The sequence below is a fragment of the Oenanthe melanoleuca genome, chromosome 1A (assembly GCF_029582105.1).
Source record: "Oenanthe melanoleuca isolate GR-GAL-2019-014 chromosome 1A, OMel1.0, whole genome shotgun sequence".
NCBI classification, from domain to species: domain Eukaryota; kingdom Metazoa; phylum Chordata; class Aves; order Passeriformes; family Muscicapidae; genus Oenanthe; species Oenanthe melanoleuca.
Window position 1 is genome coordinate 19,926,829 of NC_079334.1, and position 17,728 is coordinate 19,944,556.

Here is a 17,728-nt window from a genome sequence, read left to right on the forward strand (position 1 = left end):
GGCAGGGCCCGCTTCCCGTCCTGGCTTGGCCGCGGAACAAGCACCTACTGCAGAACTGTGTTCACATTTGCACACTAATGAAGTACTGCGAAAAAAGGAGGAGAAAGAAAGAGGGTAAGATAACATACCCTAACGAATGAAGAAAAGTATCTAACCTTCAATTCAGACAAAGACAGAATTTTAGAGAATTAGATTTAGAGGATTTACCCAGAAACACTGAAGGAGTTAAATGTCTCTAACCTGGCTAAATAGCACTAAAAAGGGCACATGAGAGGCACAGGGATTTGAAGGGTTATAGGGAGAGATGGACACTAGTAGTGCCACTGGCTCACATCCTCTCACTTCTGTATCCTAAGATTTATGTTAAGACACTGCAAAGATTTTAGTTCCCATTGTAACTGGGACAGTTCCACAGTTCTGGAGAGGGCTCACTCCCTACCTCATGCATGGTGTGCAGAAGCGAAGTGTTTGTTACAGCAGAAACATATTAGCAGCTTTATCTGCCCTAGCAGCATTTTGGCAATGTACTTTTCCTAATTTTAAGAGACTGCAGCATCCTTCTGGAAGTGTATAAACAAAATTGTATTTCAAAAGAGTCATTAATCTTAAAAACATTTTTGCATCAGTGAAACTATAAAATAAATAAATGTCAAGCATGTTCTCCCTTGGGTCTGCTTGTTACCACCATTATACCAGCTAACCATTCCATCAGCTTTTTTTGATTTCCACCACCCTCTCTTGTCTCCAACCAGGATGGAGGTTGTCAGAGCTCAAGTTAAACATTTCAGCAAAGCTGGACAGTGTTTAGTCTTCAGAGTCACATTATTGACTTGATTTGAAGTTCATGCTTAACAAGTGGTTTCTCCTCTCCTTTAGTGTTAGTAGCGGACATCAGTTGAAATCAACACATATCCCTGCAGGGAGAACAGTCATGGACATACTATGAATTAAAATGAACATGTTACTTTGGGATTTCTTAATTTCAAATTGAGCTTGGTGTTTAAGGTCCAAAAATTTACTGAGAAGAGCTGAGCCTTGGAAGTAACAACTTTTATTCCACTCTGTCCTTTGAACTTTGTGAAAGGGTTCCATCTTTCTCTGGGTGCTATCTCTTTGCACTACATTAGTGACAGAAGGGAATCTAAAAATCATAGAGCCCACTCAGGAAGGTTCATCTGAGCCTTGAGGCAACTAGGCAATCATCACAAGGTGGGATTATTTTTTACCTAATTTGCGCCACTTAAAAATTGGCCATTTAATCTGAAATTGTCCTTAAAGCTTCCCTCACTGTCAGCACATACAGAGCAATGAGCCTGCAGAGAGCAGTTCATCACTGTCACAGAATCACAGAAGTAACCTTAAAAACCAGTTAAAATCCAGTTCCAACCCCCCTGCCATGGGCAGGGACACCTTCCACTAGACCAGGTAGCTCAAAGCATCATCCAACCTGTCCATGAAAAATAAGATTTGTTTTTCTTCCTATTGACCACAGCCATTGGACTGGATGGAAGTGGATACTCCAGAACCAGAGCCTAAACTCTAGCCTTTAAATGGGAATCTGATTCACTTTGGTAGGGCATAGCAATTCTGTGTTGCCTCTCATTCCTTGTTACTGGTGAGGAAATTGGTTAGAGAACGTGAGGGGGGAATGGGCACCACAGAATCAGTAAAATCCTTCATTCACAATTAGTCTATAAGACTGTTGGCAATGAGTGCCACTGAAAGCAGTCTCTGAGCAATTATATTTTGTTGGGAACCAGGTATGTGGGAGGCAAAAAACATTTAAAAACAACCTTTGCATTTTCTTTCCTGAGATGTGTTTTGTGCTTAACCACAAACAAAGATTTAGGAATCTCTGCAAAGAAAAACTTCAGAAAAACTGAAAATAACTTTAAGAAGTTGTTAAATAAGTGGAGAAATGCAGCAGGCTTACTCATTTTCTGGGCATTTGTTTGTCAGCAATGCCCTTATACTGACTGGTTATCTAGCAAAATTCTGTATGCTCAAACTAGGGGCTAGATTTGGAGAAGAATAACCAGAAGGCAAAAAAGTATTTTATGAGAGCTCACTAACTATTTTTGGCTACTAGCCTCAGTCATTATCACTAATTATTAACAAAATCCGGGCATCCTAGGTGCACAAAATTGAATTTGCCTCCCTCTCATATTCCAATTATTCAACCAGACTGTGAGATAGCAATAATTCTTATTTGATGTGATTGGCCAAACTTGAACAATGTGTTAAACTAGTTTTTACACTGAATTGCAACTTGCAAGGCTGAACAAGTTGTACATTTGATCATTCCCTAGTTATATATTTAGTTCTAACTTTTCCTCTTGAAGAAAGATACATTTGTTTCTAATAGAATTTTACCATTATTACACATCTCATTTTAAACCCATTTTTACTACTTAAGTAGCTCAAATACAGGAAATTTCTGGCACTATAGAAGGTGAATAAATGCCTAGGGGGGGAAAAAAAGAAAAAGAGGGATAGCCTTTCATAAAGGAAAATATTTCATAAGTATCAAAATCTCACCTGTTCAATTGTAATGTGAGGTCTTGTCAAGGTAACATTGGCCAGATTGGGAAGAGGGAATCCTTTTGACAGTTTAGCTTATAAAAAGAGACAAATAATGATTTAGGTATGCATTAGAAAGATAATAAACACTTGCCCTTGAACAACACTGTTTATCCAGAGACTTGTAGGTAATTTATAACAATTAGCCTCTTAGTCTTCACAAACAAACCTGGGAGGTCACTAAGATGATCATTTACCAATGGGAAAAAAGAATTACAAGTGCCTCTCTCTTGGCAGAGTGTTGCAGCCAAACCAAGGCACTTCACGTTCAACACATTACATACTGAGTGATTTGTCCCTAATGATCACTAAGGGATTGTTAATACAGCTCTACCATCATTAGAACCTGTTCCCATTTGTATCCATTAACTAAAGAAGGTGATCACCCCAGTATAGAGGGCTGACACAAAGCTGTATCTCCCTCCAGGGCCTTAAATAAGATTTATGAGGGGCAAAAGCTCTGTTCTGGTCTAATAAAAATGAATACATTTCACATATTGCAGCTTCAGGCAGGTGTGCAGATTAGAGAGACTTTTGCTTTTCTCCCTGATGCATCTATCAGGACCACCTGGACTGAGATGAAGGCAGATGAAGTTTTATTTTCCTAGTAATTTTTGTCCTTTTTCAGAACAGTGAGAGGGAGCACTTCTACCCTACTGATTATTCTCTGCCTTCCACTGCTTACTGGCTGATGGTCATTTTCCACTCCAAGTTAATGGGAGCTGAAAACTTAATCAGAAAGTCAGTAGAAATTCCTAGAATAACCCATTCTGCTTGAAGGTTTTTAGTTGATGCTTTGAAATACAGCCTTACCATTAGCTGATGGAATTACTTCAGTCTGTAAAATATAAGATAGGATGTTCTCCAGAAGCAAGACCTGCCACGGACAAGAAAAGTGAGTTAGCCATCATTTCCTGATAGTGGTAGAACTGTTGTGCCCTATTCTTGGGTGGAGTTAGTAGGCTCTTAGTCAACTTCCAGTTCTCTTTTGGTGAAGCTCAAGTGAACTTTGAATCTTAAGGTTTTTGGAATGATGCAAAGGAAGCAAGATGAAGAATGGATTTCATTATGTTTGGCCAACATTTTAATTTAAAACAGTCTATTCACTTTATTTGTGAGATAATTTATCACCAACAACAAAGCTGCACCAGAACAGTTTTAATCCTTTCTCCTCAGGTACATGGAACTGATTGATTATACTGAGAATGCAATGACTCTCTGCAGGGGCAGGGCTTTCCCCTGAAAGGTACAACTGCACTATTTCAGGCACCTGAGGGACCCTGATGAGCACCCACGGAGTGCCTGTGCCTCAGGCATCCCTGTGACCATTGGATGGCGCTCTGCTCTGCTGCTGCAGCTCAGGACTGCTCTGTTTCACCGTGATGATTCCAGAGATCTCTGCTTACTGCAGCCGGGGCAACTGCAGAATGTCTTGTTTGCACAGCATTAGCTTGCCCCAAAGAGTTCAGTTTTAATTCCAGAACACAGAGGGGGCTGCCAGAAGATAGGAAGATAACCACTTGGGAATGAAGCCAAGTGATTTAGAAATACAGATAAAATTTAACTGCTTACTCTTTAGCCTTGATATCACTGATATTCTTAATTTGCATTTCCTATATGCTCCAACTACCCACTTACCTCAAAAGAGCCAACATTGGAGTGGGCTAGGGAAAACTGGATCCTGAGGGAAAAAAGAGAAACAAGATGAGTCACTAAGAAAGTATAAACACAGTTATTCTAATCATGTGCAATCATTGCTGTACAGCTCCAGGCCTTAAGAAGCATCTGTAAAGAGATTTTTCAAGCACTTTCACACACTGCATACTGCTGCATAAAGATGTAGTTTTCTTGGAGCATTGCTGAGCATGCATGCAAGAGTGTGATAGAAGGGCTGTAGCCAGCAATGTGAATGTGCTTCTTCCTCTGTGCTGTTCTAGAAATCCTACTGACAATTGATTTTACCAAGGACTCGAAGGGTGCCAGGTATTTTCCAAAGATTTTGGTACATCTGCATAATGCTTTCATGTGAGTCTTACCAGGAGGAAAGGATCTGTTCATTGTGTGGTACTGCTGCTGCTGGCTTTGTTGCTACTGCCTCTCTTTCCAAAGTGAAATTCTTATTCCCTATGTTACTCTCATATCTGACAAAAGATTTCTGAGTTTCCTCAGCACCCAAGTTCTCAAGGCCAGCTTCCAGCACACTCTAGATTTTCCTCTTTGAAAATTACTGCAGGGAATGCTAACAGCACTATCCTCCTTAAATTCCTAACATCCCTCTGCCCTGACAAACTCTGCATGTTCTTAACCCTGTGTCTTTCACAGGGACTTTTATGAAATTGGAGTCCCAGTTCCCAGTTGTAAGGTCCTGATATACAGAGCTTCTTCTCCATGAAATGTGACATGCTAGATGTGTAAATGACCTTGCCTCTGGTCTCCAGCTTTCTGAACCTTGGAAGTTGCAGAACTTCAGTTGGTGAATGTCTGCTCTAAGAATATCTGCACAGGGGACCTGCAGGGACCCAGATTCTTTACTGTGCCCTGGACTGCTCTGACATGACATCTTGCCAGGTGGAAAGTGATGATGGAAACTCTCTGATAATTTATGGTCATTAAAACTGCCCTACCTGCTTAGTTTATCTAGCTCAGAGGGGAAAGTAGATGTAAAAAGTAGGGAAGTCCAGTGAGACCACTTCCCTGCAGCAATCCACTGGTGGGAAGTCCCTTGGGGCCATGGCACTAGTCAGAGAGAAGCTTCCTGCCTCCTCTAAACTGTAGAAGTGCTGCCATATTTAGAGAATCTAATGCAGATGAATTTACCAGCAAAACATATTCATAGTTATCTGATTATATGTCTAAACTACTAATGTTGGGATTGTTAACATTGTTTTCCAAAGGAAATCTTTTTCATCCTAGGTTGGATTACCTGTTCAAACATAGTGAGCCCATCAACTTCTGATCAAATATATTCAGAGAAATGCTGGTGTTGGCCACCTGCAGAATAAAGAAACAATGGGTTACCAGACATAAAAAACCCCAGGACCCTTCCTGTGAATTAGTCACAAATACATAAATACCATCTTTCCAGTTATGCATGGAAGCTGTTTTAGGTAAATGCAGCTTTCTCATTGCAAGGCTGCACACAGTAAATGTCTTTTTATATGAATGGCACTGACAAGAGCTGACATGGGGGTAATGAGATGTCTTTAATCAAAGCCATGAAAAAGATGCCAAGAAGCATGACTCACACTTGCAGAACTGTCATTCCAGAGAATAAAACCTTGCTTAATCAGAGTCACTATATGTTGGGATTTTTATCCATCTGTAGGAAAATGTTCTTTGCCATAGAAATATCCTGTAGGTTAGGTGGAGTCATGCCTATACCTGTGACTAAGGGGAATCGGCATGTTTAAGTACTAGAAATGTGGAATTTTCTTTGTTTCTTGTACAGAGTTTTAACAGAAGGAAGGAACAAACATGTTTAACCCTGAGTTAAATGTCACCTTGTTTGTTGTACTTACTATGTTCAGTGTGAACAGAGACTGGATGGTTGAGTCTGGCAGAACAGCCAAAATCTCCATGGAGCCCTGAATCTGTACTGTGAAGGAATCCTTCTGCAAGCTGATGATAGGGATTTCAGTAGACATTAGCTTCAACATCACTGGGTAGGGTGTAACTGAATATTTAGCTACCTGTAAGATGCAAAGACAAAAAAAAAAGAAAAAACATTTTTCTCATAGAATGGATCAGAATACTGCATTTTCTCACTTTTGAAGCAATTATTTTGAAGTAGTTCCTTATGATGAGGTTAAGGACAGCTGCTAACATAAGATTTTTTCAGGTAAGCAGGAAATAAAGGTTTTCTGTGGTGCTAAATTAACAGTATTGGCCACTCAGAAATGCAGTGGAAAGTTCCACTTGAGGAATACAAATTTTTCCATGCTATTTCAAGAGAAATTAAAATACTTCCTTGTGAACAAAGGAGATAAGTGGACCACGAATGTGGTATTTAGTCACACAATAAAAGAGCTCAGGAGTCATTCACTTTGAAATTCACCTATCTCAGGAGATGGGCTCCTCCTCTGAACTGTCCTCAGAGGAGCCTCACTCTGTTCATTGCCTGAAGAGTGAATAGGCTCACAAACTTCAATATTCAAAACAGAGGGGGTGGAATATTTGCATCAATGCTCTTGGCATTTTATGGAGAACATCATACATGACTGCCCTTGGAGAATTCTTATATTTCTGAGGAAGGAGCTTAATAACATCTGGGAAGCAAACAAGAATGTGAAGTACTTTGAACTATTAGTCTGATTTCACCCATCCTCAGCATTTATAGCCTAGGGGCTCTTATGCTCATTTTTGGTTTCTCATTCTGTCTCAGAAGGCTGGTGGAAGCCATGCATGCTCATATTCTCTGTCCTGTTATATCCATCTCTTTCACCTAAAATAAATGGAAATCCTGTGCATCTGCCTTGTCTTTTCCATAGGATGTAATGTTTCCTGTCCATCTGTTAGCTCATTTTCCTGCACATGGTCCCTTCCCAGCTTTTCTGCTCATCAGTCACAGACCAGTAGCAAAGTAAAGAGAATTCTGCAGGTTTGGGGAGGAGAAGGAAGATTTTTCTGAGCTGGGGCCCTCTTGAATGTCTCTCAAAGCAGGACTCATGACTGGAAGCTTTTTCCTGCTCAGAGCTGGTTTTAGGTGGGAACAGCTGTGGCTTGGGCACAGTTCCCAGAGAAAAGACTGATGTACAAGGTTATGGGCCAAGATTATGTTTGGTAACAGTGCAAGCCATTCAAATCATCATGGGGTGGGAAGTGACAAGGCCCATCTGCTCTGCTGTCACAAGGCACACATGTGCCTGCTTCTCCAGTGCAGGAACCCTGCTGGCCCCATAAGCCTTTGGGATACACCAGTAGTGAGGTGTCTTGACACCTCACTTTGTGAAAGTAATGATACTCACCTCAGGGATGATACTGCCAAATATCTCTGTGTTTATATTGAAATAGCTGCAAGTCTGAAGGAAAAAATAAAAGAGAGAAAACAAATGAGTTACCAGATTTGACTTCATGGTCAGCTTTTCTCTAAATGCATTATTCCAGTCATTTCAATGAATCTTTGATTTTGTGCCTCTCAGAAATGTTCCTAAGAGATTTGGTATACTTAAAGTAGCTTCCCAATAATACATGCCAAAATAATCCCTCAGAAAGCAAATGCTTAATGTCATTATAGTTTGGGCTGCAGTCTATAGGTTTTGGGACTTACTGAACCTCCTGCAGTTGGGTTAGCCAAATCAGGCAGCCTCCAAGCCACAGATGGTGTTCTTTGAGATATGCTTTGCTTACAAGGCCCTGTAGTACTTTCAATCTGTGAAGATCCCTCAGAAAACAGGCACTGAAACTGCAAAGTTCTCCAGAGTTGATCCCTTGTCCCTGTTAGAGAAGTCTGTGCCTCAGGTCCCCAAAGCTCTTACTTTTTGTAACAAATTTGGCAGGATTTGGTACTTGGCTCAGTGGAACTTGGCATGCCTGTCTGTGGCCTGAGGCATCTATATAGAGCATAAGTAAAAGAGAATAACAATACCCTAGTATTTATAATCTACTGTCTCAGGACTCTACAGACCAGCTGAGAGCTGTATATGGCCACATACTGACATCTGGCAGGTCAAAGCCCTCTCTGAGCCCCCCCACCCCATTCCTCTGTGTCCTGCTCACCTCCTCTGCAATGGTCACAGTGAAGGCCCCTGCAGTGTAGTAAGCAAATGAGGAGGTCTGAAAGAAATACTCAGAGAAGGCAAAGTACAGCATGGAGTCACTTTGGTCTGGGATGGTGAGGGAAGCTGCCATGTAGGGAGAGTCAGTGTAGTTTCCAGTTGGGAAGAATACACCCTAAAAGTTATTGTCAGAGATAAAAAAACAGAGTCAATATATAACTTTACCATGACTACAAGAATGAATGCTACTTTCCTTGGCTTTGCCCAGCCTATTCCTTTGGTAGTATGCAGGCTTTGTAGTACACCCTGAAGGCTTGCTGCTTTCAAGCAGGTGGTGAAGGCAAGTTCCAGTATTTAGACATCTTCACAGATGAGGCCCAAGGTCTGTCTTTTGGGATACTGGTCACCTACTGAGGACAGTCTACCACCTCAGATCACCCTCCAAATTAAGGGTCTAAATATTGCATGAAGAACATGACTAGTGGTCCTCCTTTTTGAAAAGCCTTACTTTCTCCTTTCCTCATCTCCAGGAATTTAAATCTGAGAACTGCTGCTTAAGAGCTATCCAATGATCTCAATTACAAAATCAATCTCTAAAACCAGAGGTCTTTTTTGGTCAAAATCAGCACAGAATTCTGCCCAGAATCAAGTTAGTAACTTATGCAGACAAAAGGCTTATAAGAAAGGAAAGTTGTGTCAGAAAACCTAAAATGCCTATGTTGTCATCTGCATTACCCATCACACTGGCCAAGCCTTGAAGATCTAATACTTCCAAATTCATCCAGATGAAACAAAAATGTAAAGCTGATTGAAAGTGATGCAGACATTTAAAGGTTAAATCTTTTTAGGTCCATTTCATTCATTTTCCTGTTTCTGTTTCATCTCAAATGTACTTTGTCTGTCTTTATTTTCTCATCTAGCTCTAAGGTTCCTATTGCCTTTTAAGGACTATCAAAATGCTGAATCACAGCTGCCGACCTCTCCATTCAATCCTCACTTGCTGGATTTATCAGTTTTGTATATTTCCCCACTTATGTGGGAGAGTAGCTCATGGAACAGCCATGATTCTACATCTTTTGTCTGACTCAATCCCTGATTAAAACCCAGTTGCTGCAATACTCAGAAGGGTTTGAGGGCAGCTGCAGAGTTGGTGTGCTGAGGCCAGTGTCTACCACACAAGCAGATACTAACTTTTTGTTCCTTTTTGTTTTCACCCCTCTTATTTGCCTGTTGTCCTTTTTTTAATACTTAATTTATAGAATCTTTGTGACAAGACTGTCTTTTCATTTGGCCTTTGTCGAGCACCAAGCACAAGGCAGCTTAAACTTAATTAAGTATCTCAGATACTATAATAATGACAACTACCCTCAATCAAATCACCTTATACAGAATGACAATGAAGTAATTTCAGAATTATGAACTAGTGAGATTTTAGTTTCAGTACATAAGGAGACTTCTTCCTTAATTTGAAATAAACTTTCAGGTCCTCAGAGTGCAGCATTCCTTGGGCTCCCATGCTTTTGAAAGGGTCTTCTATCTTCCCATTTGAGAAGCCAGGGGCTTAATTCTTGCTCTGATAGTCTTGCTTTCTTCTTCTCTCTCATCTGACAGCAGATGCATCTAGTTAGTCCCATGTATAGAAATATTACCCTGACTGTCTGAGCAATCAAGTCCCAGCTATTAATCAACAGTGAGAGAAAGATAAGGTTGAATACCTTTTTTTTTCCTTTCCCTTTCTCTTTTCTTCTATCTTGCTTAGTCAACTTTAACTGCTCTCTATTTTCCACAACCAACTCAATAGCAGTTTAAAGAAAAGGATGTGGCTTTTAAATAATTCATTTCACAACAGGATTGTTACAAATTATTACTGTAACAAATTCAATAATGCTTTGAAATGTCTGTCTTCTCAGATAGTGAGCCTTTATGTTGAGAGCAACAATCTCAGTCATCTCAGAAAGTGTCTCATAGAGTAATGGAACCCACAGCAATGCAGGCAAACAGCACTGCAGGCAGCTACCTTTAAGTCCAGGTCAATGAATGGTTGGAATACTGCTGGTGAGTTACTTAAGGAGTAGTCTACTTCAGCCAAATCATCAATCTTCATTACAGCTGTAAGGGTGGCAGATAAGACACAGAATATTACAAAAAACACAGAAATAATTTTATGTATACTTAAAACTGAGTTTCTGAAAGAGAATGACACAAATTGTTCCAGACAGTAGATAAAAACACAACCAGGGACATCCTAACATGCATTCTGACCTCAGATTTGATGTTTCTACTGAGACCTTCTGTAAATCACCTTCTCTAGTTTGTCTATTGTTTTCTCATCGTGGAAACTAAGTTTGGTCTAACCCAAAAAACGAGATGGCCATATCAGTGCTTCAGGACATAAGAAGGTGTTGGGGATTCTTGTCAAGCAGTTCTAAGAGCATCCTAAGTGCCTGTAACTTGCAAATACTTTCCAGGAGGAGGGTGCCTGTTCTGCTAGATACCTGTGTACTGCACATGGTATCTGACCAACACTTGGGGTGTCTTAACTGCCTGAAAATCTAACCCAAAGTGGTTCAGGTGAAAAGGTTTTTGCAAAGGAGCTTTTTCATTTTGTTTCTGGCAAGTCTGATAAATAGGCAAGTAAAACTTAATTTCCAGGCAGGAAATTAAGGAGAGCAGGCTTCAGCTTGTAAAGTGCTGTGTGTGCAGGAGGACTTGGAGCATGGTAAGGGAAAACTGCCTCAGCATCAGTATGGTCTCTAAGTGACATTTCTCACAACAGAAGTGCACACTGCCACACTTGCAAATTGGGAATTGCTACCAAGTCCTTGGCTCTTAGAAACACATATTTCCTGCTCAAGTAGCCCAGCCTTTATTTAACTGTGGTTCTGAATGCAAGGGAGCAGAAGGAGCAGAGGGACTGATATCACTCCTGGGGGCATTGCTAAGCAGCCACTGTTAAGGAAGTGGCAGAATTCCACTGATCAGAAGAGAGAAAACAGAAGGAAAAGGTGTCACTAATGGCTCACCATTCAGTGATCTGAGGTCTTCATCTATCAGCTGGATTCCAGCTCTGATATTGGGACATGACTACAATAAAAGCAGACTCAAGTTATGGCCTGATTAGCATGGATGTATAAGCACCTCTTACACGTGTGCTAGCAGATCTTTCTGCTGGATGACACACATTGCAGCACTTGTTTATCAAAACACCTAATCTGGCTTCTCTTCAGCTAACTGGATCCCCAAGGTTTCTGCTTGGTGCAATGTAAGCATGTTGTATGTCACAGCTGCAAAAAAAGAGATGTTTCCAGAGGCAGCCTGGTGGGGGTGACAAAACCACAGCCTTAAATAGTGCAAGGACAGATCTCATATTGGTGTCAGAGAAGAGATCTCAGAATCAAGGAATTATTTAGGTTGGAAAAGACCCTTAATATCAGCAAGTTCAACTGTAAATCCCTGGACAGAATTACAGCCATCTCAAACTCTGTTTCCTCTCAATGGTCCTGGGCAGGTTGTCATCAGAACTACTCACCCCCTTGATACCATGGAGTTGAAATGTCATACAATCAGCTGATACACTATAATTTCTCTATGCATGGCCCAGTATATGTTTTTTCTGCCAAGTATAAAAATGACCCAAGCCCCAGGATGTCTGTAGGTACACAGGCAGGGACTTATTCTGCATTAGAATGGAAAAATAACTACATTTTCCATCCCTACTGCTGCCTTGGTTGAATGTAGCTGTGTCAGTATCTTGGCTCTGAACCTGTCACTTTATCTGGAATCATTTCTGGCTGGCAAAATGATGACTGTGCTGATCAGACTAGAACAGGACTATTACAGGATTATTTTTCTAATTCTTCCTTTGCCAAGTTCACAGCACTGACTTGTGAATGCTGTCCTCCTTACACTCCTCCCCTACACAATGTGAAAGACTTACATTAGTGACCAAGCTCCTGTGAATGGGTTTCTTCAGATACTTGATAAAGAAGTTATGCAGGAAGCTAGAGGGAAGGAAGAAGGCAATTAATGGGTCAAGTACTACAGTCATTTAGAGGAGAGCAAATGTCTCTGCAGAACATGAATTTAATGGCTCTTAGTGTGATAGTCTAGTATGGGAACTTTTTAAAATGTAAAATCTGTCAGAGAGCCAGCATTTAAAAGATAATTTCAGCACTATGCATTTCAGCCTGGGCTAATTAGTATTTATGAAAAAGGGATTTCTTCATAGCACCACCATCATATATGTATAAAATAGCCTCTGCACTAGGAACTTTCAAAACAAGTAAAAATAAACAAACAAGAACAACCCTGCAAACAGGTGACAAGAGTGGTATTCTGACAGTGAGAGAAATACAAGAAAATAATCAGATACTGTTTCATTGGACCATACCCAAAGGCTTAACAGACAGTCTGGTTCTGTTCTATTTTAATAGCACTGTGAGTAGAAGGAGTGAAGCACAGTAACTTCTACCTAGAGTTGAAGATTGAAACTACCTAGGGCCGAAGTTTGAAAGCAGGGGGTGCTGAAGAAGCACAAGAGATTGTTTGATTCTGTCTTTATCTTCTACTGTGTGTAAATGCAAGGATAAATATCAGTGTTGGCCATTTTAATGCTGTATTAGGCCCCAGTTCTCACCTGTGGTACCTTATGATGCCTAAAAGCAATTATGTGTGCCCTAATTTGTGAAGTTGTCTCTGTGCCATTCATTGACAGTTATTTTGTGAGCAAGTTTATACAGATCTCTTCCACTTACCCAGTTTTCCCATTCAGTTTGATATCTACATCACCAGAAGTGGTCTGGCAGCTGGTGAGGGATATTGATGCAGGGCCTGCATTGTCCAGGGGTGTTGAAAAGATTGCAGTAACAAACACCTTTGAAATGTGCACTGTGCCTCTTCCACTGTCTTTGCTGCAGCAAGTGAAAATAAATAAAAACTGAACAAAACCCCACCTCTTCACTATGGAATTGCCTAGGGATGTGGACCCATGGCTGGTCCTGGTCACTGCCACCACCCTGCTTTGGTTGCCTCCTGCTGTGTCACCCCCTCAGCTCCCAGGTCCCCTCCCCCTGCACAAAGCCCTGCTGTCCCTGGCAGAATCAGAGACTGCTGTAATTCATCAGTTTAGCAATATAGGCAATGTGGGTTGTAGGGAAGGGAAGAGGGATTTCTTTCCTCTGAAACAGCCTGGGACCAGGAAGGTGTGGAGACTGCTCTAAGGATATTGCCATTTGCTCTTCCATTTTCCATCAGCCTTTGAACTGTATCTCTTGGTGGCACAGCAGAGGGTTTCTAATAGTGTGACTGCACTATGAGGGTTTATTATACTAGACTGTGATCCACCACACTACAGTTTTTCTAAATGTGTCATTGGCTGGCAGGCTGGACAATGACAGCATTCAGCTAGACCAGCAGTCCTGTACTATTTTGCAGCAGTGCTTCTCAGCCATGGCTCTTTACCAGTGCTGATGTCTGAGGGGGCAGGGGCTGTCTCCCACCAGCAGACCTGTCTGTGCTCCTGGGTTACTGCTGCCAGCTGATAAAGAGCACCTTTACAACAAAGGGGTCACATGAATAAACTAAAATTTGCATTTTTGTATTATCCATCAAGAAAAAAATCCCAGGACATGCAAAGCTGTACATACAACATCCAGGTCCTTATGTTCCAGTTCATATCGATGGTTAGAGAAGCATTTCTAATCACCAGTTTTATCCCAGACCCTGGTAAGAGGGAGATGGAAGCACTGGGTAATTCAACAGCAGTAACATGTATCCTAGAGCATGAGAGAGAAAAGGCAGAGAAGAGATTAATAAAATGGATTTAATAAGTCAGAATGAACACAAAACAAGATTCAAATTTCAGTGAAACACAGATTGCCCCCAGAGAGAACACTTACCTTGAGATGTTATATTTGACATTACCAAGTGCAAATTTCTCATGGCCAGTCAAATCAGGGAAACGCTCCTTCTCCATATTCTGCTTCAGGATTTCCAGCCCAACTTCCTTGGCTGCAGGAACACAGTGATCAATTCAGTTGCCTTTGATAGTGTCTGGGAGTTTGGAGTTATGTGTTTCTGGCTTAGGAAATGTGATGGACACAGAATCAGCAAGAAGGTGGTGTCTCACTTGAGACCCAGCAGTGCTACTTCAGGTCTCACTCCTAGTCATGGCAAGAGCTGAACTAACTGATTCAATCTGAGCTCACATGAATCTTGATATGATGTACAAAGCAGCTTACTGACTTTGCTCTATTTTGCTCTTAAACTTTCCTTTATCCTGTCATGGGGTCATTTACTCCCACTGCCCTCTTTCCTTTGTCATATCAGTATTCAAGGCAATGCCACTAGCAGCTCCTGAGAACATCACACATACCATACTCCAGTCCCTTCTGGGTGATCCTCACTTTGAGTCCAGGGTTGGCACTCAGTTGCCCACTGAGCAAACTTAAGAGGAGGAGAGAACAGCAGATCTTCAGCATCTTCCTCATTTTTCACAGGACCTGTTAATAAATATTTATAACGATATCAGAAATTCATGCTGTGTCATTTGGTGATTGCACTCCCTTCCACCCCTACCCTGGACACCAGCTTTCCCTCCAGAATGAAGTCAGCAACCCTGGAAGAGAAGACCCATTCTCCACAGACTTACAAAAAGTGAGCTCCACGTGGTAGAGGAGAAAAGTCAGTCTTTTCACTGCCATAGAGACTGGGGAAAGTGCTTGGGATACATCCATCAGGACAAACAAGGAATTTTTAGGCTGTAATTTGGTGGCTCTACAGGATTCACCACAGGGGTGGTGAATGAGGGAAACAAATGCCCATCCCAGGGGCTTGTGACAGGAATTAAACCAAGATGGAGACATCTGTGTAAATCACAGAATGCATGTAGTGTGCAATTGCTTTCAGCAAGGTTTCCCAGGGTGAGTGAGAGAAGCCACCCTGATGGAGAATTTTTTAATCAAACTGGACAAAAGCAGAGAATGGTTTTGTTTTTTCCCCCAGAGCTGGGAACAGCCTTCTATGGAGTTATTTGTCATCTGGGACTGACCTGGCAAACAGGTCACGTTATTATGGTTTTCCTCATTTCCAGCTACTACACTGGATTGTGAGCAGCTGAAAGTACAGGAGAGTGTCTTTTCTAGCATTACTTTCACGGATATAATTTCTTTAGTTACCACAGAGCTATGGAAGAGCTGGAATGAAACCATCTATAAGCAGACAATTGCCTCTTTCCTGATACCTGAAAAATTGTTTTGATATTGCTGCATCTTTCACTAGCTGGCTCATTACCAGAGGTAACAATATACCTCAAACCACTATTTTCAGTCATGACCACGATATAAACTAAAAATCATGGGAGAACATTGACTTAATTTTTTTAACAGTTTCAAGCAATCCTGCAGAACACCTTTGGCTTTCAGTATAACTAGTATTATTTTTTAACTGGCAGATATTGAGAGATGAAAGAAACAAACTTCATATGTAGAACAAAAACAAAGAACTGGAAGGAAATGTGGTTTTGATATATGCATAGTTCTCAAACTATAAAATATCAAAATTTAACCTACATCTATCACTTCCCAACAAAGCCACTCATTGACAAAGAGTAATCACCATGTATTTTTTTTCCATACCTCTCCTCTGAAGGCTGAAGAGACCTTTGCTGTAGCAGACAACAGGGCTGAGGATTTTGCAGGGAAAACCTTCTGCAGCCGTGAGCCCATCTTTTAAAGGAATGAGCTGTGGGTCTGAAGAGAATCAATTGCTATTATCTTCAGTGGTATCACTCAGGGAGTGGCCTCTGATAACCACATCCCAAGCTATTTTGGATCTCCCAGGTAAAATCTATCAAATTTCCTTTAGGGATAAGCAGAAGACAATGCAAACTGTCGGCTGGGGGTGCTCAGGTGCCAGAATGCAGAGTTTGGGGTGGCATGCTACCTTTGTGACAGATGGTTCCTGCAATGGTTTTTCAGATGAGGAGGAAACCCCAGTGAGAATTCCAGTATTTCCACAGGACAGATATTCATAGCCATGTTTGTATTGTAAAATAAGTAAATTAATGTGCCATTGGTATGAAAAATAGATGGGAAACAAGTCCCATCTGTTGAAATTGCTCAGGATACAGGAAACCATAAACAATATAGTATTTATATTATAACATATACATATATATAAATACACACAGACACTACAGTGTATATATCTGGTACAAATATATAGTATCAAGTCCTTGCAGTCAATATTTTCTATTTCTTCTGTTTCTTATCCAGTTAACCAGTAGTTCAGCTAACCAGTACTACTTGGTTTGTCAAGGAGGTGATTTAATCAATTAGCTTCCAAGTACCAAGTAAGTTCCCCCAGGCATGGGGCACTTTACTGGACAGTCTGAGTCACTTCATTGTGCAATCCATGAATAAAAAAGGTAGAGACACTGTCAGTCAGTCAACAAATGCTCATACTTCACACAGATTTAACATTCACAGTGGGGAGTTGCATAATGATTTCATTATTCATATCTCTGGCAACTGATAATGAATATAACTCACACTCTCAGTTATATAAACCTCTATACATTTTCTGATATTAGTGAGGGACACCAATCTAATTGAAAATCTCCACTTCTTTGGAATTCTTCCATATTTTTTTTCTAGTCACTCTTCACCTACCAAAGAATACAAAAAATTGGCAGTCCTGCTATGGTTTACTGCTATTTGGTTTCAGGATGCTTTTTTTTAGTATTCTAGCAGATATCTGGATAAATAAACTGATTCAGCTCAAAATATACAAGCCACATTTCTATCCTGAACTGAACTTTCTATAGTGTAGCATTAGTAGAGTAGTTTTCCTTTCCATACACTTTTAATGTCTCCTGGTTGAATGTCTCTGTTGACACTAATAAAAGAAAAAAATACAGCTTCCAATTTACAAATATTAGAGGTATGGAATTATTTGGAGATTGATACCCTTGAAGAACTGCAGCTACTCACAATCAAAGAACAACTTCTGTATGATATAGAGGCCAAGGACAGCCCTGGCTGCAGTGAGCATGAGACTCAGATCCTGGGAGAAGCAACAAAGAACAGAATTACAGCCACAGACTCCAGATGAGACCTGCTTGGCAGGACCTGTGGGAAGTTGCCCTGGAGAGCAGAGGCCCAGAAGAGCTGGCTGATCTTCAAGGGCAGCTGCCTCAGAGCATAAAAACTGCCATCAGAATGTTCAGAGAGCTGAGTGAGTGTGGCAGGAAGCCAGCAGGGACAACATGGAGCTCCTGAGTGAACCTAAACACAAAAAGGAAGCACACAGAAGATGGAAACTGAGACCAGCTACTTGGAAAGAACACAAATATCTTGTTTGCACACATAGGAATGGAATCAGAAAGGCCATAGTACAGCTGGAGCTGAAGATAACAGGAAAGGTTTCTGTCAGAA

At 41.0% G+C, this 17,728-nt stretch overlaps 1 protein-coding gene across 1 annotated transcript; it reads right to left on the bottom strand.

Moving 5' to 3' along the window:
• Positions 1-605: 605 nt before the first annotated feature.
• Positions 606-16,013, bottom strand: BPIFC (BPI fold containing family C). The gene is made up of 16 exons (XM_056513383.1): positions 15,929-16,013; positions 14,668-14,794; positions 14,192-14,303; positions 13,940-14,068; positions 13,049-13,204; positions 12,232-12,295; positions 11,318-11,378; positions 10,312-10,403; positions 8,296-8,469; positions 7,545-7,598; positions 6,099-6,269; positions 5,504-5,571; positions 4,219-4,261; positions 3,394-3,457; positions 2,539-2,615; positions 606-914 (listed from the first exon to the last, which is right to left on the bottom strand). The coding sequence occupies exons 2-16, from the start codon at positions 14,780-14,782 to the stop codon at positions 879-881; spliced, it is 1,416 nt and encodes a 471-aa protein (XP_056369358.1). The 5' UTR covers positions 14,783-14,794; positions 15,929-16,013; the 3' UTR covers positions 606-878.
• Positions 16,014-17,728: the final 1,715 nt, after the last annotated feature.

Excerpts from the sequence above, each read along its gene's own strand:
- BPIFC (XM_056513383.1), bottom strand. The coding sequence starts at position 14,782 with ATGAGGAAGATGCTGAAGATCTGCTGTTCTCTCCTCCTCTTAAGTTTG. Across the intron at positions 14,069-14,191 it reads GTCAAATATAACATCTCAAG|GATACATGTTACTGCTGTTG; the intron begins GTAAGTGTTCTC and ends CTCATGCTCTAG. Across the intron at positions 8,470-10,311 it reads TCATTGACCTGGACTTAAAG|GGTGTATTCTTCCCAACTGG; the intron begins GTAGCTGCCTGC and ends AATAACTTTTAG.